At 41.5% G+C, this 25,953-nt stretch overlaps 2 protein-coding genes and 1 non-coding gene across 3 annotated transcripts; all 3 read right to left on the bottom strand.

The window, feature by feature from the left end:
- Nucleotides 1-12,347: 12,347 nt before the first annotated feature.
- Nucleotides 12,348-12,421, bottom strand: trnai-aau (transfer RNA isoleucine (anticodon AAU)). Its single transcript has one exon. It is a non-coding gene; the product is annotated as a tRNA-Ile (tRNA).
- Nucleotides 12,422-13,850: 1,429 nt separating this feature from the next.
- On the bottom strand, nt 13,851-24,927 carry cops8 (COP9 signalosome subunit 8). The gene is made up of 7 exons (XM_084908260.1): nt 24,792-24,927; nt 24,066-24,136; nt 23,863-23,911; nt 22,320-22,452; nt 15,276-15,383; nt 15,104-15,166; nt 13,851-14,416 (listed from the first exon to the last, which is right to left on the bottom strand). Exons 1-7 carry the CDS (start codon nt 24,861-24,863, stop codon nt 14,337-14,339), a joined length of 576 nt encoding a protein of 191 aa, XP_084764386.1. The 5' UTR covers nt 24,864-24,927; the 3' UTR covers nt 13,851-14,336.
- On the bottom strand, nt 15,901-22,311 carry trim63b (tripartite motif containing 63b). Its single transcript, XM_084908259.1, has one exon. The coding sequence runs from the start codon at nt 20,612-20,614 to the stop codon at nt 19,565-19,567; it is 1,050 nt and encodes a 349-aa protein (XP_084764385.1). The 5' UTR covers nt 20,615-22,311; the 3' UTR covers nt 15,901-19,564.
- Nucleotides 24,928-25,953: the final 1,026 nt, after the last annotated feature.

The raw sequence follows: 25,953 nt of genomic DNA on the forward strand, positions 1-25,953 counted from the left end.
CTCAAACTCTGACACAGGATCTGAAGCATGCAGCTCAAACACTTGGTGATAAACTACGTGATTCTCACCATATCTACCTAGCTTTTATTAATCACACCATCATGCAGGTTGTGAGAACTAATTTAAAACTGCACAGCTGGAATTATATGAGTCACAGTCTGTTAAGCTGCTGTGATTCAGTGACTGTGCTCAGCTTAGTGTGTACCTTCGGCTTTAGCAAATGTCAATACGACCCTCTTCTATTTTTTCTACATGGTCAAACAATTTGCACAGATGTTCATAGTGGTTGAAAATGTTCAAATGTTCAGCTCTACAGAGCTCCTGTAGAAAATCTAAATGAAATTTCTCTACGTCTGCTTTTTATGTGCATGTGTGAAGTTCCCCCAAAATGTATGAGAAAGAACAATGTAAACAGGAAGTTCATTATTTTGAATTTATTGTGCAATTCTCACATCATTTGTACAGGCACTGCACTTGAACTCCTTGAGATGAACATCATACTCAGGCAGTCTTATCTTTAGACCTTTGCAATGTAAAATTGTGTAGTTTTTGAGTCTTTGTCTAATGGAATTGTCACGGCGAGTGAGATGAGCCGTGTGGAAAATAAAGGAGGATCCAAACGCAGGCACTTGTACAGGTGTGAGGGTGGTTTATTAAACACAAAAAGGAAATGGACAAACGGCGAACGGAGCAAAGACTAAACTAAACTGGGAACAAACTAACTACAGAACACGAACCTGAAGATGAATGAGAGCGGGCGGAAACAGATGATGGTTGACTGCAGGGAAACACACAGATGAAGCAGGGTGGAAACACAGACGGACCAGCAACTACAATGACTGAGGACACGACTTAAATACACAGGGAAACACAGGGGAATTACACACAGGTGGTGGACACAGCTGGGAATAATCAACAAGACGAGACAGAGGTAAAACTGAACACACTCACATGAGACGCAGACCTTCACAATAAAACAGGAAACGAGAACACTACACCAAGACACAGACCTGACACTGAGAGACAGACGGAATGACACACAGAGCCTGAACTAAACCAAACGTGAGATACAACCGAGAACAAATCCTTAAACATGAATAAACAGAAACATAGAATTCTAATAATAACAATCATTATAATAATACTCATAGCGCCCAAAACCACAACAAACATTCAAAAATAAACTAATCAATCAACACTCAAAATACTGGGTCGAAACTGACCCAGAACCGTGACAGGAATGTTTGCAGTACCATGGTGAATTTCACAATAAAAAATAAGCTGATGTTTTTAATCTTCATCAAACTTAATGCTCGTTAAGAATTAGGCCATAAAGACTTCTTCCATATGCAAATACTGTGTAATATTCACAGGTCTATGGACATTTACATTATGTGTTCTATACATAACATATAGCTTTTTAAATTGCTGGGTGTTCTCTAAAGCTACACAGTGCCAATGGGAAGAGATGTCCAAATTATTTGTACAGCATCCAAGAATAGTAAAAAAAACCAATAAAACATAAGAAAAAAACCAACCCTGAACCTGAGCCTCCAGATTATCCAAAGATAACATATCCAAACTATTATTTGGATCTGGGGGGAACATAAAGCCACATGACATAATGTTCCTCAGCCTTGCACAGAACTATCCAGAGAATTCAGGGAAAGCTAAAATAATAATATGGCATTGAGAGACTGTGGCTTACTTTTAACCAGAGTGAAATGTTGGGACTAATCCTTTGAGAACACAAGCACTTCAAAATGGTGATTTAAAGAAACCTACAGTGAATGGACAGACAGTAAAAACAGGTAAATCAGTTTAATATACTGTTAAAGCCAATTCTATAAGAGCTTTAAAGCTTTATCACAAGGTGAGGTTAGGTCTTTATTCTGGGTATAAATTGTAATCATCATCAAGTTCAGTAAATGGAGTGAGTTTTTTTCTTACCTTTCATTATCTTCTGATTTTGCTGCTGTTTCTGTAGCATCATGGTGATATGTTAGCATGTCTTTCAGGTTATTTGCTACATTTTCGACATTTGCTAATTAGCACTAAACATTGTACAGCTCACGATGAAGGGAATGTCATTAGTTCAACAGGCATTTTGTCATAAACCCATACTGAGTAAACAAAAGGTAGGTGGGTAATGGGGGTTAAAATCGGTAAGGTAGGAATGTGGTCTATGTTGCAAGAGAGGCAGTGACAGACTAGTAATAACTAAACTATGAGTTAACACAACAGCTGAAATTACTTTCTGGGGAGGAATAGATGAAAAATACACACAAGAGCTAATGAAAGGCAGGTGAGCTGGCTGGTAACGGTGGTAAGCTGATAGAGGTAGATCATACCTTCTTCAGCGCACACACACACACAATAAATGCCTGTTGCCTCACCTTATCTCTCCTTGTGTCTTTTACTCACCTTTTCCACATGCATCTCAGGAAGGAGGGAATAAGACACGAGGAAAGCAGGCGAGAAAAGGAATGGAGGATGTGCAAATTGAGAAATGAGAAAGGGGGCAAGCACTCAAAACATTTTGCTCTTGCTATTTTTGGAGCTGTTCCTGGGTGTTCAAAGTGCAGCCAGCAGCAGAACTCTGTTCTTTCTTTCTTTCTTTCTTTTTTTTTTTTTTTTACCTCTAGGTACGTCATAGGTTGACATTTAATGTCATATGAGACAAAATGAGCTTCTGTCTTCAATTTTCATTTTAGCATAGACTAAACCTTCCACATGCTCATAAATAACTCTTGGGTGGAACAGTGGTTTGTGCTATTGTGTCAAGGCAAGAGGTTGCATGGTTTGAACCTGTGTACAGCATTTTGGAGTGGGGTCTGCACAGCTTTTCCTTCTGCCATCAAAAAACCAAAGTCAAAGACACTCATGCAAAAGAGTTACTTAATGCCAGGAGTTTAACTTCCTGTTTTTTAAAAAAGGTTACAGATGGCACTAATGGTTAAAAAACAAACAACATACAAAACAGTGCACTAGAATTAGAATACTACAGTTTGTTAATGCGTGCCTTTTTGTTTTGCATGCTTCAGCTATTTATTGACTCCCTAAACTGGGCCCCAGCCATCAAAACCATTAAAACCTGGCCTGACTAAAAACTCTGTTTTTTTTCCTTTTTTCTTTTTTTTTTTTTTTTTTTTTGTGTCCCGTTTGGATCTTTAGCCATCAGAATTGTTGTCTTAAGGCCAAGAAAGATGCCAAGCGGATTTATTTTACCAAGTGGATCATCATGGCCTTGCCATATTGGTCCATTTGATTGACCTTTATTATAATTATGTATTTATTTTATTTTCGGTTGCTACAAACGGGACAGACGTGACTGGGGGATAGGACAGGGAGAAAGAATGAAAGAAAGAGAGGGAGAGAAAGAAAACCAAAGGGGAGAAGAGACGGTGAGAAGGGGGGGAAGAAAGGAAAAAACAAACAAACAGACCGCCCCCCGGTCTGGGGTGCTGGCCGGGCCTTGGGGGCTTGGGTCCTGGCTGTTGTGTCGCCGGAGCAGTGGGCGGGTGGGTGCAGGGGGGCTCAGCCCCAGTGCAGGGGACCTCTGGTGCATCGGCCCAACTAGGGGGCTCTCTAACTGGTGGGGAGGTTGTTACATCTTTGCAGGTGGTCTCCTCACTACAGGAGCTCACTCTGCAGGTGGGGGGAGAGATATAGGAGAGGGGGAGAATGAACTCAACCTGGGTGTCTATTGTCTTGTGTAGTTTGGGAGATGATTGGATGATGGGGTGGGTGCAGTTTTCTCTGGGGTGGAGTCGGGTGGGCTGCCCGGGACTTTGTGGGGCTGGGCAGTGCTGCTGCTGCGGGCCCCGGTCCGGATGGGCCTGGGCCTCCTTGCCCTGGTGGGTTCCAGAGCGTGGGGGTGCCTACTGGGGTCAGCGGGGGAGCTGGCCCCAGGGAGGGGCCGCTTGCCCCTCCCTTTCTTCCCTCCCCATCCTCAGCTGCCTCCCTATTCCCGCTCTACCACACCCACCCACACACGCAGGGCTTGGGGTGCAGGTATGTCACCAGGGTGCAGGGGAGGCACTCCCCCTCTGTCCCCTTCTGGCCGCCTGTGCCTCAATTTTATTCTGCAACCTAGACATCCACATTACTCACACTCTCACATAACACATACATATAGGGCCTTGGGGGTGGGCACGTTTTACAGCATCCAGAGGATGGTCGTTGTACTCCAACCCACCTCTGGCGCTGGTGCCCTACCCTCAATTTTAAATGCATTTAGATACTGAGGGTTTTCGGGAGGAGCCGTGCTGCTCTCTGAGAGGAAGCTAGTACCATGCTCTCCTGAGTTTTAAATGCACTTTAGAACAGCACACAACAACATTACATATGAGCGGGCGTAGGGAGGTTTGAGGTCTTCACTCACCCCGGTTCTGTTAGCCGTCAGGGCTGGGGGGCTGGGAGGAGGTGCTGGCCGTCAGACTGGGGTCTGGGATGCGGGGCCTCCCTGCTACTGCAGATAAGGAGGTGGTCCGCTTGCCTCCACCCCAGAGAGAAGGGTTACATCTCCTGGGTCTAGGTGCGGCTTGCCCCTCTGGGGGCGGGGGTACCTGGACCTGGGATATAGAGTATGTTTGGGGAGTGCGACTGTCTGTGCAGTGTCTATTTGTGTCTGTCTACACGTTGGGTGAGTGCCGAGTATTTGGTTGTGCATACGGGGGTGGGAATGCACGTCTGTGTCCGCGTGTGCCTGTTTGTCTGTGTCTATATGTCAGGTTGGGTCTTAGACTCAACCTCTCTGGGTACATCTCAGGCCCTCTAAAGTACGGAGGCCTATCTCCCCTCACCACACTCCCTGCCGGTGGCTGATGCCCTTAGACGTTGGTGTGTTGGTGGTCCTTGTCATCTGGGGCTGGGCGCTCATGCATGTACCGGCTCACTCCTGGTGGCCGATTGGCGGGGCCGGGCGCCTGTGGCCCGGCTGGGCTCCTTCCGGGGGGTGGGATGCCCTCAGGCCTCTGGCCTCTGGGCCTGAAGCTCGGTCCTCTCTGGCACAGCTGGCTGCCGGCGGAGCCCGCGGGCACGCCACTGCAACCCCCTCTGGCCTCTGCTCCGTAGCTGCGGGGTGACCTCTCGTTTGGGGCTCTACTCAGCTCTTCCCAGGAGGGTGGCACGGTTCCCCCCCCCTTTGGTGGTCCTCCTCGGGTCCTTGTACTCTGGGGCCTCTGGATATCTGGGGCCTGGATCTCCTCCATACCTGCTTCATACCCTGGTGGACGGGGCTATGGCTCCCCACACTCCCTAGCAGATCGTTACATGGAGAAACCTTTGGAATACAAGCCTGCTGATCCACACAGGTATGCACACAGGTGTACACACGGGTGTTCACAGACGCGGACTACACCTTTCTTGGCTGCTGCCTCAAAGCACATTGTGCGCTGTCTATCTTGCGTGCTGCACAATATCGTTTATTATTTAGTATCTACTGTTATCTACTGCTAGCTAGTTTATTGTGATGGTGCTGTTTTTATTATGTTGCTCTTTGTTGTTTGCTTTCTCTTCTGTTTTTTTTCTCCATACAGGTGATCCAGGCGTTTTGTTTGTTTCCTTTTTTCATTTTTAAGAGTTATTAGTCATCCAGTCAACATGACAGGTGCTAAAAGCATGGTTAGCATTGATCTTTAGCCTAATTATGGTTTGGAGTGAAATTCTTCTAGGAATACTGGTAATTTCTACTATTTCTGTTTTTTTTTAAACATGTACATGTTAGTGGGATACATTCAGTGTTGTTTTTTGTTTGCAGCATGATAAACATGAATTTTTGCCAGACATATTTTCCTTTAAAGCAGAAAACCCCCAAATATCTAGAATTTACAGTTTTTATCAAATATAACTAAAGCAGACAGTTGGGGTAGAAGTGTATTATGAATGTTCCAGCTGGCTGAGACTCACATATTGCAAGAGCCATGTCTGCTGTGTGCCCTTAGCCATGTCATTCCCTCAGCTTAAAACTTTCCAGAAAGCATTGTGTAACACTGAAGCTGTCCTAGTTTAAAAAAAAAAAAAAAAAGACTTCTGGCACTCAGTGGTGATTTATAATGAATGGCATTAAAAAATGTTTTGTTTTTAAAATCAAGTCAACTTTAAAGCTGTATTAAATGACAACACACTTTTGCTTGTCTTCCCTTTACTCTACCGGCGATCTGTATTCATTTTCCTACCTTAATTTCCTCTTTAATTACTTAAAGTCAGGAGGTCATGTCCCCGGGAGCAGGACATGAATGAAACACGGTGGACTCATAAAAGAGCCATTCAAGTTTGGCTGGCAGAGGCACAGTCGAAGCCAAGTTTGCTCCTACAGGATATCTCCACTTTTAATAGCAGATTAGGAAATCTCTTAGATTGGACATGTGAGGGCTCGGAGCCCCATAGACCATTATCTGGGAACTCTTAACTGAGGTCACATGGTCATGGAAACAGCTGCACTAGTCATGAGAATGATATAATTTTATTTCTTTATCTTTTGTTGATTTCTCTACTTGGCACTCCTGTAGCAATGCCTCTGTAAAAATTCCCTTTGCCCTCCTCGCATCTACCAGCTCTTTCACTTTGGCTCCCACAGCCCCAGCTTTCATCTCCTCCTCCTCCTTTCTGATCCTCTTTGTTTTTTCTCATCACCATCCTCTGTTCAGTCTCCCACATCCTCTTGGAGTCTTCTTCTGGTCTCATGCTTATGACTCATCATCCCACATGGAAACAGTTTTTGTGTGGATGTGAAAGATCGTTTACTGCTGTTAATGAAATTTTAAACAACACCCCCACTACAGTTGGAGCAGCGAGAAGAGACGTGAAAAAAGAGGAATTTTCTTTTTTTATGCTGTTATCCAAATACTACTAGATTTAATGGGAGCTTTTCTGGCCTTTAACGTTTTGACATCTGGAAATGGCAAACAATATTTATTGTATCAGTTTGCTCACTTTGAGATCACAGTGTTGGCGAAGACTGCCCCCCAGTGGATCATATTATTTTATGGAATCTCTTTTCACATCCAAGGTATTCCCTGTGAGGTAAAAACACTCTCCAGCTATCATGAGACTGCTGAACAGATTGTCTCCACCTGATCCAGATACTAACAGAAGTTATGATTGTCCTCGTACGTCTGCGTCACCAGACTCAAACTGCACATGTTACAATAAAATAAACAGAACCACCCACTGAATTTCAGAGCAGTCAGCTCATCAATCATCAATCAACAACCAGGCTTCTGGTTCCTGTTGATGCTCCTAAATCAGCAGCAAGTTAGTTTCAGTGGTTTATCAGCACAGTGGCTGTGACATGCAGCTCTTATAGGTACCTGAGCAGGATTGGGTGTTACATGAAACTGTTTAGGCAAACAGATTACAAACAATCACAAAGTTTAATCAGCCCATATTACTTTGAAAAAAAATGTGTGATCAGATTATAATTACATTGTAGGGGGATCATTTTGATTTTATTTTCACTATGTCTTAAGATAAGTCAGTTTTAATTTTAATTTAATCTTCTTTTAACTGTTGATTCTGGATATTCTGTGGTCTTAGTTTTACTTGACTTGTCTGCTGCTTTTGACACGGTTAACCACAACATTCTTCTATCAAGACTGGAACATGTTGTTGGTCTCAAAGGTACGGTTTTATCTTGGTTTAAATCCTATCTCTCAGAGAGGTCGTTCTCTGTTGCTATGGGGCAACACTCCTCAGCTTCTGTCCCTATTTATTGTGGTGTGCCTCAAGGGTCCGTGCTCGGTCCTGCTCTTTTCTCTTTGTACATGTTGCCCTTGGGATTAATTTTTAGTAAATACAACATCTCCTTTCACTGTTATGCCGATGATATCCAGATTTATTTACCTTTGAAATCCGATGTGACTGCTTCTTTGCAACCTCTGTTCAACTGTTTGCATGAAGTTAAAATTTGGTTATCACATAATTTTCTTACATTGAACGAGAATAAGACCGAAATCATAGTCTTTGGTAGTCACACTCCGCTAGACCAGTTAGCTGATGCCCTAGGCCCTCTCGCTAGCCATCTTTCGTCCACTGTAAGAAACCTCGGAGTGTTCCTGGATGGCTCTTTTAAACTCGAGAAACAGGTGTCCACTGTGGTAAAAAACAGCTTTTACCAGTTGCGTCAGATTTCCAAAGCAAAGCCATTCCTTCCTTTAAAGGACCTTGAAAAGCTTATTCACGCATTTATTACATCCAGATTGGACTACTGTAACTCCCTCTACTCGGGCCTCCAACACTCCTCTCTTTGCCGGCTCCAGTTAATTCAAAATGCAGCTGCGCGTCTTTTAACAGGTACGAGAATTCATGAACACATAACTCCAATTTTAGCCAAATTACATTGGCTCCCTGTTAAATATCGTATAGATTTTAAAATTCTTTTGTTCACTTTTAATATTTTGAATAATTTAGCGCCCAGTTATCTTTCTGATTTACTCCATTCATACAATCCCAACAGGGCACTTAGATCGTCCAACCATAGGCTCCTAGCACAACCTAGGACTCGAATGAAGTCGAGAGGCGACCGGGCCTTTGCATCCGTGGCACCCAGACTCTGGAATAACCTCCCCGTTCATATTCGCACTGCCGAGTCTATCCAGTCTTTTAAATTACGTCTTAAAACGTATTTTTTTACTTTGGCTTTTGATTCTGTCTAGTTGGCTGTTTTAGCTTGTTGCGTTGTTACCTATTGTTTGTTGTCCTCTTTTATTGTTTGTTTTAACTGTCTCATGTTTTTATTGACTGTGAAGCACTATGGTCAACACTGTTGTTTTAATATGTGCTATATAAATAAATTTTGATTTGATTTGATTTGATTTAATTTTATGAAACTTGTTTTTTTAAGTTATGAAGCCCACATTTCAAAATACTCAGTGCACATTTTTTGTTTGGGCCTATCCTAGTTTTGTAAGGGCGAATGTTGGAAATACTACATGAATTTAATTTTCATTCAAAATAGTTTTCACATTTAACGAAAGATTTGGGCTTTTGTGCCAAAGATAACACAGTTTCACAGCTTGAAAAAATTATTTATACCACAAGGTGATTCCCAGAAAGCTATTAGCTGAAAACTTATATATATCTTGACACGGTATGCAGAGCAAGCTTAAAGCAATGAGAAAACTGGACTAATGGAGGACAAAAGGAGAAGTGGCAGGCCTTAAAAAATTCTTTTGCAGCAGCAGTCACATCCATTAGAAATAGGAAAATATCCAGCAAATACCTGACACAGTACCTAGGAAATGCACCTGATTCAGCTGATCCATCAACTCTTCAATGAAGCTTGTTCACTGAAGCTTGTTTATCAGAAGCGGAAGGGAAACATGGAGTATGGGGTCATATTTTAGGACGGCATTTCAGCCAGTGGTGTTTAAGAGCTTGTCAGAACTTATATCATTTTACTGGGGATTCTAAGTACAATTTTTAATGTTCCACTGACCACTGAAATGAAAAGTTAGACTGAAAATAACTGGTGAAATAAGTGCACAAAGCTGTTTTGAAAATGGCCACTGATTTTGAGAGACAGTAAACAAATACAGACTTCTAAAAGGAAAAGCGCCTCGACTCACCTGTGCAGTCGTCTGTAACATCATGTGAGGAAGAAGTCACTTTTGACCCCTGGAAAAAATGGCCTCACCCACAACAGTTCCTACCTAAACATAAGCAGCTGTGCAAAAGATGCTGAGCCAGTGACTCAAGTGCTGTTGTGGGTTTTTTTTTCTTAAACGAAACAAAATGTAGTAATAATAAAAAACCCTAACAACAAAAACAAGAACATCCAGATGTCTGCCAGTCTTTCCTTGGGCTATTTTTTTCATGTTAATTCTTTCTAAAATCTGCAAACTGTCTAGAGACTCACTGCAAACAACAATGAGAGGGTTGAACATTGAATCGGAAACAGTTATCTCAGCCTCTTCAAAAGAAACATGCCGAACTGAAAATGTGAAAGACAAAGTGTTCTGCAATGTGGACAGCATTTGCATGTATGGAAAGCTGACGATTATTTTTGTAGCAGCAGCTGTCGTGTGTTACAGAACACTCGTGGCTCTTGATCAGTGAAGCTGAAAAATCTGTGCAACATTTTAGTATGTCCAATATAACCTGGAAATACATGAAAATAGCGCCCATGCTTCCTGACTGTTTAAAACAATTATACAGTAATGCACAAAAGTCATGAGCCACCCCTCATTTCTTTATATTTTGCAAAGAAAATATGTGCAGTGAGTTACTGAAACATGTGAAAACATATGGACATACAGAATACAAGGGAAAAGCTGAGTTTGAGCAATTCTAATAAGCTTGAAAGTCAATATTTGGTATGACCGCCTTTATTCTTCAACTGTGTCTGAACTCTCTTTGGCAGCTTTCTTGTAACATCTTTAAGTAGCCTTCAAAAATACTTCTCCAGGTTTCTTTCGTCTTTTTTTGTATGTTTCTGTCTTTTCTTCTCTCCTTCATCAAGACGATCTCACACTGTTTTGATAATATTGAAGTTGGTGCTCTGGGTAGTCCAGTCCATGTTTGATCACGTTCCATTGGCTTTTACCTTTTCTCCCTGTTTCGCTGCAAAGGTTTCTTGACAGTCACCCTTCCATTGAAACAATTTCTTATGGCGTGTCAGTGAACCTCCGATGGATCAATGTCCAGGTGCTGTGTTGGATATTTTTCTGTTTCATTTTGACACAGCTAATAGCTCTTTGAAAATCACCTAGATGGTGCAAAAATACTATTTTATGTCTGTCAAACTGTTTTATCTTTGCAATTTTCCATAGATTCAACCAAAGAAATGCCAGTAAATACACAACGCTGGTTCATCTTTTGTTGCCTTTTTATCCCCGCATTGAACAGTGTTAAATTGTGTATTAAAAAATGCCATTGCTTTGAAAATGGTTGTGTACAAGAAGTGGACTTAAAAAGAGTGAAAAAGCATCCTGTGTGCAAAGACGGACTTGCTCACAACCACTGTGAATGTTGTAGAAATCCTCACCAAGTCATTCACAGAATCCTTTTCGCTGGCTTGAAAAGTCTGTTGTGTCCACAAATGTTCCTCCTCTAAGTTGATAAGGTCAGTAAGTACAGTAGTGCCTGAGTGTGCGGGAATTGTTGTCATAAAAAAAGCCACAGCCAGTGAAATTGCTGCTGTGCTACTACTGCCCTGGCACATGTCACATTCTAATACTGACAGTCCAAATTTTCTCTCCATACTGATGTTCAGGTTTTGGTGTACACCTACCATGACGAGTTAACTGCTGTAGCTGCAGTGTAGTGACATTATTATTTACTTAAAACCTAAAAAAAGTCAATCAAATTCAAAGCTGGCTTCATCTGACAAACCCCTGGGTAATCAGAGTGGAGCAGAGCCTCATCTCAAGGGAGTCCTGCTCAGCCTTCAGATTGTGAGAGTGCAAAACTGTGTTTCACCACATATTCACCGTGGCATTCAGAGGGTTGCTGTTTCATGTGGTCCGTTTTACAGTCAGTGAGAAATGAGAAGAGCAGAGAATGGCCGAAACCATTAAACAAATTGCTTTCATTAAAATGAGAACTGAAGTTTGAGAAAATATATGAGGCCTGGCTTCCCTTCCCACGAGTGCTACCACATACTACAGTAACAATATGTAGACAAATTAAAGTGTCTTACTTTATATTATGACTGTGAAGATTTCTGAGAAAAAGAAGCTGAAGTCTGAGGGGGATAATTGAAAGTGTATGACTTTCCATTCACTTTCAGTCCATAGATCACCTCATCTAAAAATAAGTTACCAGTGCTTGTAGAATCTTCCTACATGAGAGCTCTGTGTCAAAACTGGATCAGTTAAAGGTAGGTGAGAACACTGAGGTCAAATTTATTATTGTAATGCAGATAGCAGATATGAGGCCATGTATACCACATGGCATTATGCATGTGTCAGTAATCTGAACCAGCACGTTGACCCATGGTAGTAAAAGCACAGAGCCAATTCTGGAAACACAGTGTGACCTTGTGCCCTTACTTCAAAGCACTGTCGTCACTGTGTATCATATGAACCTAGAGAATTGTGTTCTGCATACATCAGATTACTCTGTGTTAATAGTCAGAGTTTTTAAAAGTTATTCAGTGAAACTCTGTTTTTTTTAAAGATGGAAAAAAACAAAGTCTTGGGCTGCGTTGTCCCTGAAAGTATAAACCTGGCAGTCGTCTTCAGTAGGAAAAGACTGGTGTCCTTGTAACAGTTAACCTGGAAAAAACAACAACAAAACAAACAGAAAATTTGTTTGAACTGCATGTCGATGAAATCATGCACAACGTGGAAAACTCACGGCAGTTCAATGACGCGTCAGATATTCAATTACCAATAGGAGAACCGTGGCCCGTACGGGGATCGAACCCGCGACCTTGGCGTTATTAGCACCACGCTCTAACCAACTGAGCTAACCGGCCATGTTGCACTGCACATTCACGGTGGTTCCGCGGATTTTAGTTTGTTTTCTGTAAAGTGAGCGCTATACGAATTATTCTTGGCTGCTTCCTCTCGTGACAGTGTCCTTGGCCCGTGTGGGCAGTGCTAACTCTGCTGCCAGCTGAAACCTGCACAAACAGTGAGAATAACCCAAAACTCCAAACCCTGGATTTCACCTGACTTGAGCCAGTGTTCCCTTAATTCACGGATGTCGAACTCCAGGCCTAGAGGGTTGTTTTCCTGCAGGTTTTAGATGTGTCCTTGATCCAACACAGCTGATTTAAATGGCTAAATTACCTCCTCAACATACCTTGAAGTTCTCCAGAGGCCTGGTAATGAACTAATCATTTGATGCAGGTGTGTTGACCCAGTGTGATATCTAAAACCTGCAGGACACCAGCCCTCGAGGCCTGGAGTTTGACACCCCTGCCTTAATTTAATGTCAGGACAGTCACTAAACTTCCAGTCAGCTTAATACTACATTAATTATTGATATAAATCGAATTAAGCACTCTTTACTTAGTTTAGGCAGTTTATGCACAATAGTTTGCTGGACACACATCTGTGTGTATATCCTTATGGTCCATTACCTTTTAGTGTTTGTGTTGACTAAACCTGGTGGATACTGTCATGCTGGTTCAGTGCCAGTCCCTGAGAAGTCTCTTTAAGTTCACAATTCCCTTTACATGCTGCAAATCTGTAGCCCGAGACAGACTTAAAAGGACACACTGCAGCAAATGTAAACCGACGGGCAATTTTCATGCTTGCAGTCGTGTCCAATGTGGCATTTTCAAAACAAAGCAAACCATGCCATGAAATAAATGAGATCCTTGCAACCACAAAAGTGCAAGGAATGGCCCCGATGTCCAGGATTTCACACTAAATCACATCAAATGGCTGCCTCTCCCTTCCAGTGCCAGCTACAATAAAAGCTGAAATGACTACAAAGTAAAGGAGAAGTGCACGTTTCAAATTATGCCTCAAAACAGAACAGAGGCCTTATACAGGCTTTTATTTTGCAGCAGTGAGGAACAGATGGCAGCCAGATATGACATCACAGAACAAAAATGTCCATGAGCTCTCTGATGTTAATTAGAAAGCATCACTTTAGAAGTTTATTATATTTAGCAGAGATGTTAAAAAATGTTTCTGTGTGTTTAAAGTTTTGCCTTCCACCGCCAGGATTAAACTGCAACTCGTTTCATTTTCCAGAACAATTTATGTGATTTTGGGGTATAAATATCCATTTGCTCCAATATCAACTTACCTGGTGGTCCATAATCATACATAAATACAGGGCTGCTTCCTCATATTGGGCCACAGAAGACAACAAACTTTCATTTACAGTGAATGTTGACTCTGAAATACAACACCAATTACAGACAAAACTCAGAAGAACAGTACCAGAAATATAGAAACAGCAAAATATTTATTCACCAGTCAAAACATAAAATTTCAAAATGAGGTCTCCGTACAGTGATGCATGCATGCCAAGACTCCTGTTACCCGATGACATTTATATCAAGGCCAACTTTAAATGCTAAAACAGAAGGAGTGGACTGTACAAGCTGGTTTGTGTATTTCTGCTGGGAGGAAAGAATTAGTTGGTGATGGGAAAATGAAGCTTCCTTTGAAAAACGGCCAAATCTAGACATCAGGTGGGTTCGCGAAGAGCATAAAAATGTACAACATCACAGTCTGAAATTTTCAACACATCAAGAGCAGAGGGTTTATTAGTCGCTGAACATAAATAGCCATGTCCCAGAGAAATCATGCAAGATGATGGGGGTGGGGTGGGTGTACGTCTCAACCGGGGCTGCAGGAAGGATGAAGAGTCTTGTATTCTCCCTCAGTACAGAGCGGGTGAAAACGGGTGGCAGTGGCTGTGGTGGGTTATCAGTTCTCAAGAAAAGCCACGTAGTCAGTGAGTCTGGCCAACTGCTGCTCATTTGGAACCAACGAGACAGGGGGAGGATCTGTTGAAGGAGAGAGACACGGAGGAGGAGAAGTTGAGTCAGAGGGATTTACTCTTGTGCCAAATGCTATCGATCTTCTTACATCCTTTCAGTTTTAGCTCTTTAGCCCACATGCTCTGACTCTGAAGCTCAGCTCATTCGAGTTAGACCTACTGTTCACATCTAGAAGTGAGCTCAAGACTACTCCTGACCTGTTAAACAACAACTACCTGCCAGACCAGCACAATTTTTTACATCCATCTCAAACAGAATCGTTTCCGGTGTGAGATCAACAACTAAAAGAGCCAATAAAAACTAAGGAAGAAAGTTGGGGGATTCATGTGGTTGGTTGGTTGCATGCATGTGTGCAGCAGATGCTTCAGTCATGCAGTAAGTTCTGATGATTACAGATAAGACAGATGTCCTCCTGGTATGTCCACATAAATCAACAAACCCGTGGATTAGGCCTTGATGCTTTGAATCGCGGACATGTGACCGTGATAAAATTTGGGCTATATGGACGATAATCACATACTTCAAGAACTTCAAGGAAAAACAATGTCAGCATGACCCAAGTCCTAAATCTGTGCTCACAGCATTTTTATGTGTCTAATAAAATCCCCGGGGAGGAGAAGCTTGGGAGTTGGATGCTTGGTTCCTTTTGGGTACAGCCTGGTCGCAGTTTAACAGAGCAACACTGCCACCTACCTGGTTTTTTGGGCATCACCATCCTGGTGTTGGCGTCTGCCTGCCAGCCTTGGCTCACCACACCTTTGAAGTGAGGGGGAAAAAAAATATTCTTAATAACTCTGTATAAAGTAATGTGATAAAATTGAGAGCAAGATTACTGGCTGACTAAAAAAAGCAGATATAACATTACCCTTCACCGCCTCTTCCACAGAGTAGCCCACAAAGGCAGCAAAATCTTCCGCTGCGATGGAAGTGTACGCCTGGGCCACAAGGCTGTACGCCCGCTGCCGTGTGCTCTCTGTGAAGACATATGAGATAGGTGCATATGGAGTGCATATGAGCTAAATCTAGGCTCTGGTTCTATTTGAAGTGCACAGCAAACAGGGCAACTTGCTGGGGGCTTCCAGGCACGAGGAGAGTATGATGTTGCAGCATTTTAACATGACATTTAAGCAACATGTCTCGTGTAAACAGCACTTCTAATGAGCAACAGCACAGGAGGTCATATGCTGTGATGAATAATTCTTCAGGAGTGATTTATTATATTCTAAGGAACAAAGCTGAGAACCAGAAACACATCAGATTATAATGAACCACTGAACAGACTGTTCATCTCATAACGTACAAAGCACAAATAATCTATATTCACAGGCTGTTTTAAATTAGATATGAAACATGTATTAAAAAAGTATTCTGTATAGATCTTTCCCTCTGAGCCATGTACAGTTTTACCTTCATGCTATGAAACCTGCCAGAATTACAGACTGTCAAAATACATTAAGGAAAATTATTCTGACCCAAAAGGGGGGGTGGTGGTGGGGGTGGGTGGGTGGAGAAGACCTTGTATAACTTGTTTTCACAAGCTAGCAATTATTCATGAATCACACTTTAGAGTTTTTTCCCCTTTGAATGATCAGAAACACATTAAACATTTATGGTACCAAAGCTTTTTTCTTCTCGTGGACAATAAACTGGTGCAGTTTATTTCAACTATGATATATCCCATTATAACGATGCTCAAAACTGGTTACAGGGCTGGACAGAAACATTTTCTCCTTAGACCATGACCCTTAGTGTGGGTGTAAAATTGATTTGGCTCCAGTTTTTAAACAGAACTTAATGGGTTTTTTTTTATTTTTCCCCTCAACTCTGGAGATGTCATGTGGATCTCTTTGGTACTCATGCAGTTAAAATCCTGGACCAGTAAGCGGATTAAAAAAAAAAAAGCTCCAAATTTCAACCCACACCTTTGCACTCTGAGGGTCTGTAACTCTGGAAATATTTTGCATGGGTTGAATGAAAAAAGTAAAGCTCATGTACACAAAATCTGATGATTTTTGCAGGTCACTTGGGATCACTCACTGATTTTTCCATGGATTGAGTAGGCATCATTAAGAACATTGTTTTTGTCTTCTATTATTTTTACATGATTTATCACTGCCTTTGGTCCTTAATAGTGAAATCTGGTTATCAAACTATTTCCGTTTAGAATATGCAATGCAATAAATTCAAGCCCAATCATTATTGCATTTTCAGGCAATAATTTGTGTTCTTCCACTGACTTTAACACTTTAAGGTCATTGATTAGTTTTATGGATATTCAGAGGCTTTGTTCTGCTATGGTCAGCTGCACTCATGTAGCGTGCATCACTGATCTCATCCCTGGGGCATCACTTAATACTGAAATGTCAATGCTGGAGAGGATTTTCCATCTTTTGTACCGTCTCACTTATTCCATAACCCAGATCTGTCACTCCCAACATGCATTCACGCATACATCATCAGTAATGCGTTTTCCCAACTTCGTGTTTTAAGTATGAGACGTATCATCCTAATAAAACTGAACAGCTGCATCATCGCTTTAGTCTTAGTTTCTAAATTGTTACATCCTGAGTAAATGTCAAGTAAGGGTATTTGTTTCTCTGTCCATCTGCAAGATTACACAACGCCCCCTGGACCAAATTTCAGAGAATGTGGTGGGAAAGGAACTTAACAAATTCTGATGCTGATTTCTTTAAAACTAGACAGTGCACTGGCCTTGGAAGAAGCTCTTTGTTTCTCACTCTGCTGACTTTGCAGATTTTTCCACCTTTCTTGTGGTAATTGTATGTGTTTGGCAAGTCACTTCATCCCAGCCCAAACAAACACACAATGACACGCAGCTCTAACAGGAACTGCTCTGGGAAAATCAAACAAAGCTAGTCTAAACAAAAAAAGTGTCTGTCTTTAATTCATCGTACCATCTGGGTTTGCTTTAAGTGAAATCTTGCATTTTGTTGTTCAGGAAACTTTGACTTGAGCTAAAATGAATTCCACAATCAAGTACACTTAATTAAAGATCTGTTAAATGAAGCATGCTTAAGCCGAATCACGAATATGCTCACACCACAGACCCGTTGAAGACTTTATCAGCAGGCTCTGGCTTCAGCTTCCAAACTGCCCTGTTTATCTAGCCTGACTTGACGTGCTGTGGAGATTACTGTAGGAGTGACAGGGCCTCAAAAACAACATACGCTGGCAGGTATTTGCTGCTGCTACAGCAGCTATCACGTAAGTGCCTTGGGGTTATGGCCTTTGGTGTTTTATAGCCTAGCAACGGGTTGTGTGTATACCAACAATCATCCTCCTGTCTGCTGCAGCCGTTAGCAGCAGTAACAATAACAAGTGGGATGAGAAAAGACAGCTGTGTAGGGGAAGGCCGGAGATTGTCAAGAGCGCGTTCCCATTGTGATGTCCAACGAGCTTCCTGTCCTAAATGTTACTGCACTTATCGAAAAGAGGCAAAAAGAAGCTGAACGCATGTCTTGGAAAATATGTCAACACCGTTTACGCAACAGCTGCGCTTAAGTTTTAACCAAAGTCATGACTGTTGGTGGCGTTTCAGCATGGGGGGATGATCTGTGGGTCCAGCTCTAGGGAATTTTGACCATTAGATACACCAATTTGTTTCTTCCATTAATTTATTAAATAAATAAATAAATCTTTATTTATGTAAAGGAAGAGTGCTAGAAGAATGGTGTGATTCTACTGATTGAGATCAGTGTGTGTTTGGGTTTGTGTATGGTGGGGACCATTAAATATATCCAAAAGATTCAGGGGACCTGAACAAATAATTCATAATCATATTCTGGCGGGGTGTTCTGTCCCACTAAAATGTTACAGAAGCTTTTTCTAAATAATTCTTTTCCTGAACCTTAAAAAAACGAACTGTGTAACTGTGACTCGAATAAAGACAAAGTTTTTGTAGACAAACTAAACTGCACTGAAAACAAAAGCTTAGCCAAAAACAAGCTAAAAAAAATATGTTGGACTATAAAAACTGACTGGGTGTCCTCTGTGTCGTCCCTGAAATGGAGGCCTGAGATCAAATAGCCACAATCCTTATTTAAATACTGTTCTGATTCAAACAACCTCTTAAATCAAGAAATCCAAATGAAACCCATTTTGTTGTGCATCACTATGCTAAAAACTCCTATCTATTAAAAAGAGACACAGCTTATAAAACTGCTTCTTGTGTTGGAACAACTTTCTGGCAGCTGACCATCTGTAAATCCAAATGCTCCTGACCCAACAAGGCCGATCATCTCAAGGGGTTTTTTCTGTAACCCAGCCTCAGGGAAGATGTATATTTTTACCATGGCCTCTTGGCCGCTAGAGAATGACTTGTGTGGCAACTGGACGGGCCTTTCTTAGCATGCCCCTCTGACACTTCAGAGTTAGGTTGGAGGTGCTGAGTAAGACATCAGTGAGTGGGAGGATGGGAGTTTTATGCAGGAGAAACGGGACCTGGCTTGTCCTTCCCTGTCAGTCTATTCCAGGGTGAGCTATCATCTCTCACCATCTCACCTCTTAAAAATAGCCCCCACTTTTCACCAGCAAAGGCAAAGCAGACAGGACATGGCAAGGGGCTTTATTTTTAAATACAGTCCACTGCCAAGTAAGAGCAGCAACAGACTGGGAACCATTTTGATGGAAGCACTCCAAAAGTCTGTAGCACCAAAATAATCCTAAGTCATGTAGGGTTTTTTTCCTTTTAAGCCCCATTTATTTAATATAAATAAATCAATATTTTAAGTTGGGCTTACATTGAGCTAAAAATAAAGAACATTGCTGCTTCAATTCATGCAGGTTTATTACCAGTAACAACAGACTTGGTGATTACATCGAGGTCAGTTGATCACCAATTCCACAAAAAAAAGTGAGAAAGGAAATCTAAAATAACAACTACTCCTAAATACTACCTGTTTCTACATTTAACAGACTTAGAGGTACAAAAGTATAAAAAGAACTTAAGAAAAAAGAATGAATATGACACTGAAATTAGATATTGCACTGACAGGGCAAACAGTTTCAGCCCACATCCTCTTTCACCTCCTTAATATTTCATTCAACATTAAATTCAGAGTCCTCAAGACAAACACTGCCCTATTTCAAAACACCTTCAAGAGTACTTAAGTTCAAAACAACTTCCAATTCTCATCATTCCTCCTCTTCTTCCTCCTCTTCCTCTGCATCCTCAAATTCATCATCATCTCCAACCACTCCAAAGTCCATTTTTCCAAGGACTCTTTCAACATGCTCCGTTGATATAGTGAAGTGGTCCATCTTCTCAAAGCCTGGCTCGGGCCTCTCTTCCCCCAGTGAGGCTTTGGCTGCATCTTTGGTCTGTGTGATAAGGCCCTTCGAAGCCAACAGGAACTCAGCAGCTCCACTCTGCTCCAATGCCCTCACAGCCGAATCGGTCAGCTCTGAGCTGGCCTGCAGTCGCTCACCGTAACGCTGAGCCAGTGCCCGCAGAGCTGCCACCTTTTCATCTTGCTCTTTCCCAATCTGCTCAAGTAAAATGCCCTTACGCTCTTCTAGGATAGCATATAGCAGATCAAACCGCTCAGCGAGGCCCTGCTTGGCACGCTGAGCGTTTTCCTGTACAGCACGGCAGGCGTCTTCCATCTGATTGAGCAGAGACTGCAGGCGACCATTGCTGGTCACCAGAGTATCGATAGCATTACTCAGTTCACCCTTCTGGGTCTCATAAACAGTTGTTAGAGGGGCCACCTCACAGTCCTTATGCTGGCCAAACACTTTGCACATGGAGCAGGTGGGTGTTTGGCAGGTCACACAGTAGATGTTGATTTTCTCATCCTCATGTTCCTGGCACTTTGGCTCCTTGGACTCTTTAGGCTTCAGGTTGGTTTCTGTCTTTCCACTGCCACTTAGTTCTTGCTGCTGCTTGTAGATGTCAATGATATTTTCCACTAACAGGTTTCGCTGAAGCCCGTGCACACCATGGCGGTCGAGCACAACCTCAAACCGGCAGGTAGGGCAGCGAAAGACGCCACCAGAAAAGCGGTACGGGTTGCGCGAGTCATAGAGGTCACTGGCACAGCTACGGCACAGGTTGTGCTGGCAAGGCAGGATGACCACAGGCTTCGTGAACATGTCCAGGCAGATGGGGCAGCTCAGCTGCTTCTCAAGGCTATCCATGGGGCTGGGGGGCCGAACCACAGATCCTGTCCTCTGGATGTCCATTTTGTAAGTTTTATGCGTACACCTAGACTAGGAAGTCTTCTGTTCTCACAAGGAGAAAGCTAAAAGCTGAGTCGCTAAAAGAGAGTACAGCGTCTAAGAACTTCTCCTGTTGGTGTGCCGTACTTGAAATGCTGATATCTATTCTGGTTGAGAGCTAGCAGCTCTGTCCTTTATACTGCACACTCACAGCTGGTGACACCCGATCCTTTCCACCAGGCATTCCTACCCGCTTGCTAGCCTAGGATCTTTTCACCGAAACGCCCCCTCCTACCCATTGCAGCATGTGTCACATGCCCCAGTGGGCGCCGAGTCCCCTCTAACAGTGACCCAAGTGGCCAACTGAGCACAGACAAACAGGGTCCATGTGACCGGCTCAGAGGAGCTCGACCTGAGAAAGGGGGCTCAGTATTATTGGTAAACAAGTCTGTGTCAAGATCCTGTGACTTGGCTGTTTTTCCATTTGATTTCTTTTAATTTATCTGCTCAATGTGCCAATTTATGTAACCGGCTCCGTTTAGTAAATGGAGTGACTGTACAGAAAAACAATTTTCATATGTTTTAAATTAAACTAACTGATAACAGCAAATGGCTGAGGATCAATTATGTTTATTAAACTACCACTGACACAACATTTAAGCCTCTTTTTTTCTAAATGATAATTTATCTGCTAGTCTCTTTCTTTTGCAATGCTTATTCTTCAACACTGGAACCTGATGCTTTTAATAATAAAATCCACAATTTAGTGAGACTGTTAAATTAAATTAAATTTAAGGTAAGATGATAATATATTTTATTACTTTTTAGGTTCTCAATATATTTAATGTCTTCCTTTTGTGGCTTTGATTTATACAGATTTATTAAAAATATTCAGATTAATTTATACGTTTGGAAATATATTCTTTTAACACATTGATGGAAAAAATATATATTATGCGATACTCTAATTAGTGTGAGCTGTATGATGGTCATGAATACACTCAGTACATTAAGTGCCTGGAAGTACAGTCAGATTGCAAAAAAATGTAATCTTGAATAAATGCTGCAGTTCTTGACTGTTGCACATTTTTTGTTAATGTTAATGTTTATTCACACATCTACTAAGCAGTTATGACCAGTGGTTGCTTAACTGTGCTATGACATACTGTACTGAGCATTAATATGTGATCAACAAACAGTGTCATAAACATAAGTGAGAAGCTATTCTTAAACTGTTGCACAATGTAATTGACACATGATACAAATGCAGCTAGAACTGTGACCATCAGATGATATAACTTTATGACCTGATGTTTCTAGAAAATCATTCCTTTGAAGTTGAGAAGGTGATCTGAAAAACAGAAAAATATGTAGGTACGCAACCACATTCGTAATATGCAAGTATCTTGTTGTGGTTATTTGATGTACCCTTCATGACCATGAGGGTTTCTGTTTATTTTCCCATTGCTTTGTTGCATCATAGCCCTGACTGGGTTCAGCTGTTGCCCCCTGCTGGCAGTTATTCTAAATGATTTATGAAACTTTTTTAAAATATTGAACTCACTTAAACGTGCTGAAAGAACATGTTGCCTTAGTTTCTAGTTTCAACAGAGCCAAATTTATATATCAGATAAAGAATATTTGGAAGCATAATTAATCTGAAAAGTGTAATAACAGGTCAACGTGAGGCACGAGAAGTCAGCTAGTGTTCTTAACATTTTTTGGTTACCTCTAAGGGCCTCCATGACATGAAGAATATTCTCCGACCACTGATAAGCAGCAATGGCTGTGTAGATCCCTGGAAAGTCTCTCTGCCAAATACGTTGGCCCACTGCCCATATAGCTGCTAATTCAGGATTTGCCTGCAGGAAACAAGTGAGAAGCATTTCAAACACAATCAGAATGCAACACTTGACCAGGTAGTGGTTTTAATGCTACTGTGAAGAACATTCACAGCCCAATATATATGTAAGACTGTTGGATCACAATGGTTCCATCATCCTTAAATTGTCTTTTCTTGGACTTGGCAAGAAGTCATGACTTGATTGGCAGTACCATAATTCCATTTATTTCATAGTGCTCTCTTGGTTGTCTAAGCAGGTCCAAAAGGTTTTCCTGTGGGGCAAATTGATCTGCCAGGACTTAAGATCATTTTGCAATACAAGTCAAAATGCCAATTACATATGTTTTCAGTTACTTACATTTACAGTTGAGCAATTTTTCTAGAAACATGGAACTGGTTGTGTCAGGGTGGTAAAAAAATGTTTCCCCTTAATATTAAATGTGATGCAGGCACCACAATGGCAAAAAGCTGATGAAAAACACAGACCATACATTTCTAACTTCTAATTTGGAGCTAGAATATAATTCCTTATTATCATATTGATCTGAAAGCTCCACGAAAAGCTTCCAGTTGATCCAAAGCAAACAGGAACTAGAAATTTTTTTTTATTCCATATTAGCCTCTCACCATTGGCTCCTTGTACCATCCCTTCGTGATGCTATGATGGATCTGGCTGCTCAGTCATAAAAGGACTTCTCCAATCCATGAGTTTGTCTTTACTCATTAAATCAACCAGTCACATGACATTAACTTAGTGCATTCACACAAGATGAGACAAAGACAAAATGCTATTCAAATTGAGTATTCGAATGACGAAGAAAGGTAATACAAGACACTTTGAATGGTTGGTGGTGTCAGATGGGCTGGTCTGAGTATTTAGGAAACTTCTGATCTGCTGGGATTTTTCCCCACATCTCTAGGATTTACACTGTATTTTCAGAAAAAAGGAAAATATCAAATGAGTGCCACTTCTTGTTGATGACAGAGTTTAGAGGAGAATGGTCAAACTGTTTTGAACTGATAGGAAGGCTAATCAAATGGGCTCCACAGTCACCATATCTTAAGCAAGTACAGCGTCTAGAGAGGTTGCAGAACAGGAGATTTATGTCAGAGATAAGCACCCAACAAATCTGCACCAACTGTGTGATGACATCATGTCAACATGGACCAAAACCTCTAACACCAGCACCTTGTTGAATCTATGGCACGAAGAATTAAGGCAGCTCTGAGGGCAAAAGAGGGCTCATCCAGTACTAGCAAAGTGCACCTTTCAAAGTGTCTAGTAACTGTATACATGACAGTATCAGTAGGTTTGAAAAATGTAATAAAACCAACATTGGATTTTAAAGTAAACAGCATTTACTGTTCACATTTACATGCTCAAATGTTATTTCTTTAGCAGTGTTTACACATGTTTTAACAAGATTACCGATTTTATTGCTTGGGGAATCCTCTTCCATAGATACCTGGCATTATTCCTGTTAGGAAAACACACAACACATTCATAATACAGATACAGGCAGTAAAAAGGGGCTCATCAACTAAATCAGCTACCTGCAATCTGAGACCCAAATATACATTTAAATGTATTTCTTTTTATAAATACATAGAGATCAGAGATCAGTGACTTACATGTCATTATTAAGTAAATAGAGCGCCAGCAGCTGAGCGTAGACCTGAGGTGTTGCAATGCCCCCTGGAGCCTATTACAAAGAAATGCAGGTGTGCGATTAAACATTGGAACTAAAACAAGCGGAAAACTGAACAAATATTACTTCTCAGAGAAAACGGGTTATTATTATTGTCTTATTATTGTCATAATAAAGAAAAAATAATAGTCGCTGATGTTCACCCAGCCAACAGCAAGCGTCCAGTTAATAGTTTTAGCTCCTGCTAACATTACAGTACTGGTCTCGCTCACTTATTCTTATACTATAAACTGTCAGTCCGTAGGCTGCATGCAGATAGCCAGACAGACTGTCAACACAGATGAGACTTAAAGGTTCTTAAATCAAACACATGACCTGCAGATATGTTCCAATTTAACGGAGAGATTATGACCGCTAACTTCCTACTATCTGCTGGCAAGTAAAGGCAAAGGTAAAGCAAAGAGCAGTCCAACATGAACACGTTGCTACAGCCTATATCTCATTTTTAACATGAGAATGTTTCGCCTACGAGAAAACGTGTTTGATAAGTTAATTTCACAGAGCTTTAAGGTAGGCTACACACAGGCTAGGTTTTGTAGCCAGTACGCTAGCCTAAAATATCTAGAAACCGCACCGTTCCCATCCTGCTTTCAAAGCCACAAAATCTCTGCGACCTTCCTGTTCATATTTAAGATCACAAAGTCCTTACCTCAAGCTCTTGGGCTTCACACTGCTCTAATAACTTATCAAAATTTTCTTCCATAATCACAGCAGTAGGCATGATGATGCCTAGCTGTTGCACCGGAAACTTCTGCTTCTTCTTCTTCTTCTTTGGTGTCTTCGCCGTATTATTACGAGTCCGACGTCGGGTGTGTGCTCACCCGCGTCCTCTGCTGGCCAAAACGCAAACTACAGTGAATCCTGGGTTGTCCTCTAAATAAACCCTAGACAAAGTGAACTAAGGTGTAGGTTTATTCGGTTATGTTGTGGTGATCCTCGGGTTGAGGGATGGGTGTTCATACTGGAGTGTAAAATTAAAACCAATGGAAGATGGACAAGAAAAGTTCAAAGCCATCATGTCTTCAGTTTAGAAAAAAGAGAAAAGAAGAGGAGGAGACACGAGCAAAAGATACAGTTAAGCAGATGTGTCATTGGATAATGGCAGGTCATGTATTCTGAAACAATCAGAATCAGAATACTTCATTAATCCCTAAGGAAATGATGTGGGTTACAGTTGCTCCAAGAAGAAATGGTAAAAATAGTAACAGTAACAGACTAAACTCCAAACAATACATTATGTTACAGGTTTTAATATTAATTAATCATTGTCAATTGTTGATTTGTTCTGTTCTCATTGTATGATGAATTATGATGGCTGTTTGGTGGCTGTTTGCATACTAGGCACACTCTCTCTCTCTTCATATGTCTGTGTGTGTGTGTGTTTCTCTGGTGAAATTCAGTATGGTTCCAACAACAGTTTTATGTTTATGTACAATCCTTAATATGTTTTATGTGTGTGTGTTTGCGGGTGGGGGTGGGGGGTGGGGGGGGGCAGAGGGAGTGTTCGCCCAGGGCGCCACACAGGCTAGGACCGCCACTGGGTATGTGAATCATATGCTATGGCCTCATTTTTTTTTTTTTTTTTTCAAAATGGAGATCTTGGACTCTGCTGGAGGAGACTCAGAGCTGTGGCATTCTGAAAAAAATTACTAAAAATTAAGTACTTGCCATTGGTGACAAGCAAAAACTTGTCAGTTCAACAAATTTCACCCTAAAGCTGCCCTAATACATATTTTAGCTGAATGACAAAAATGTCTGAATTACACAGAGGAAGACTGCAATCAATGCAATCAAACTGTTTATCAGAGGGA

This window comes from Perissodus microlepis, chromosome 16 (assembly GCF_051167445.1).
Source record: "Perissodus microlepis isolate ML-2025 ecotype Zambia chromosome 16, ASM5116744v1, whole genome shotgun sequence".
NCBI classification, from domain to species: Eukaryota; Metazoa; Chordata; class Actinopteri; order Cichliformes; family Cichlidae; genus Perissodus; species Perissodus microlepis.

What these genes read in the sequence shown, in the direction of transcription:
- trim63b (XM_084908259.1), bottom strand. Translation starts at nt 20,614, where the DNA reads ATGGACATCCAGAGGACAGGATCTGTGGTTCGGCCCCCCAGCCCCATG.
- cops8 (XM_084908260.1), bottom strand. Translation starts at nt 24,863, where the DNA reads ATGCCTACTGCTGTGATTATGGAAGAAAATTTTGATAAGTTATTAGAG. An exon ending in GTGAAGCCCAAGAGCTTGAG is followed by an intron (nt 24,137 to 24,791) that starts GTAAGGACTTTG and finishes TCTTTGTAATAG; the next exon opens with GCTCCAGGGGGCATTGCAAC. An exon ending in TGTCATGGAGGCCCTTAGAG is followed by an intron (nt 15,384 to 22,319) that starts GTAACCAAAAAA and finishes ATGTCTTCACAG; the next exon opens with AGAGCACACGGCAGCGGGCG.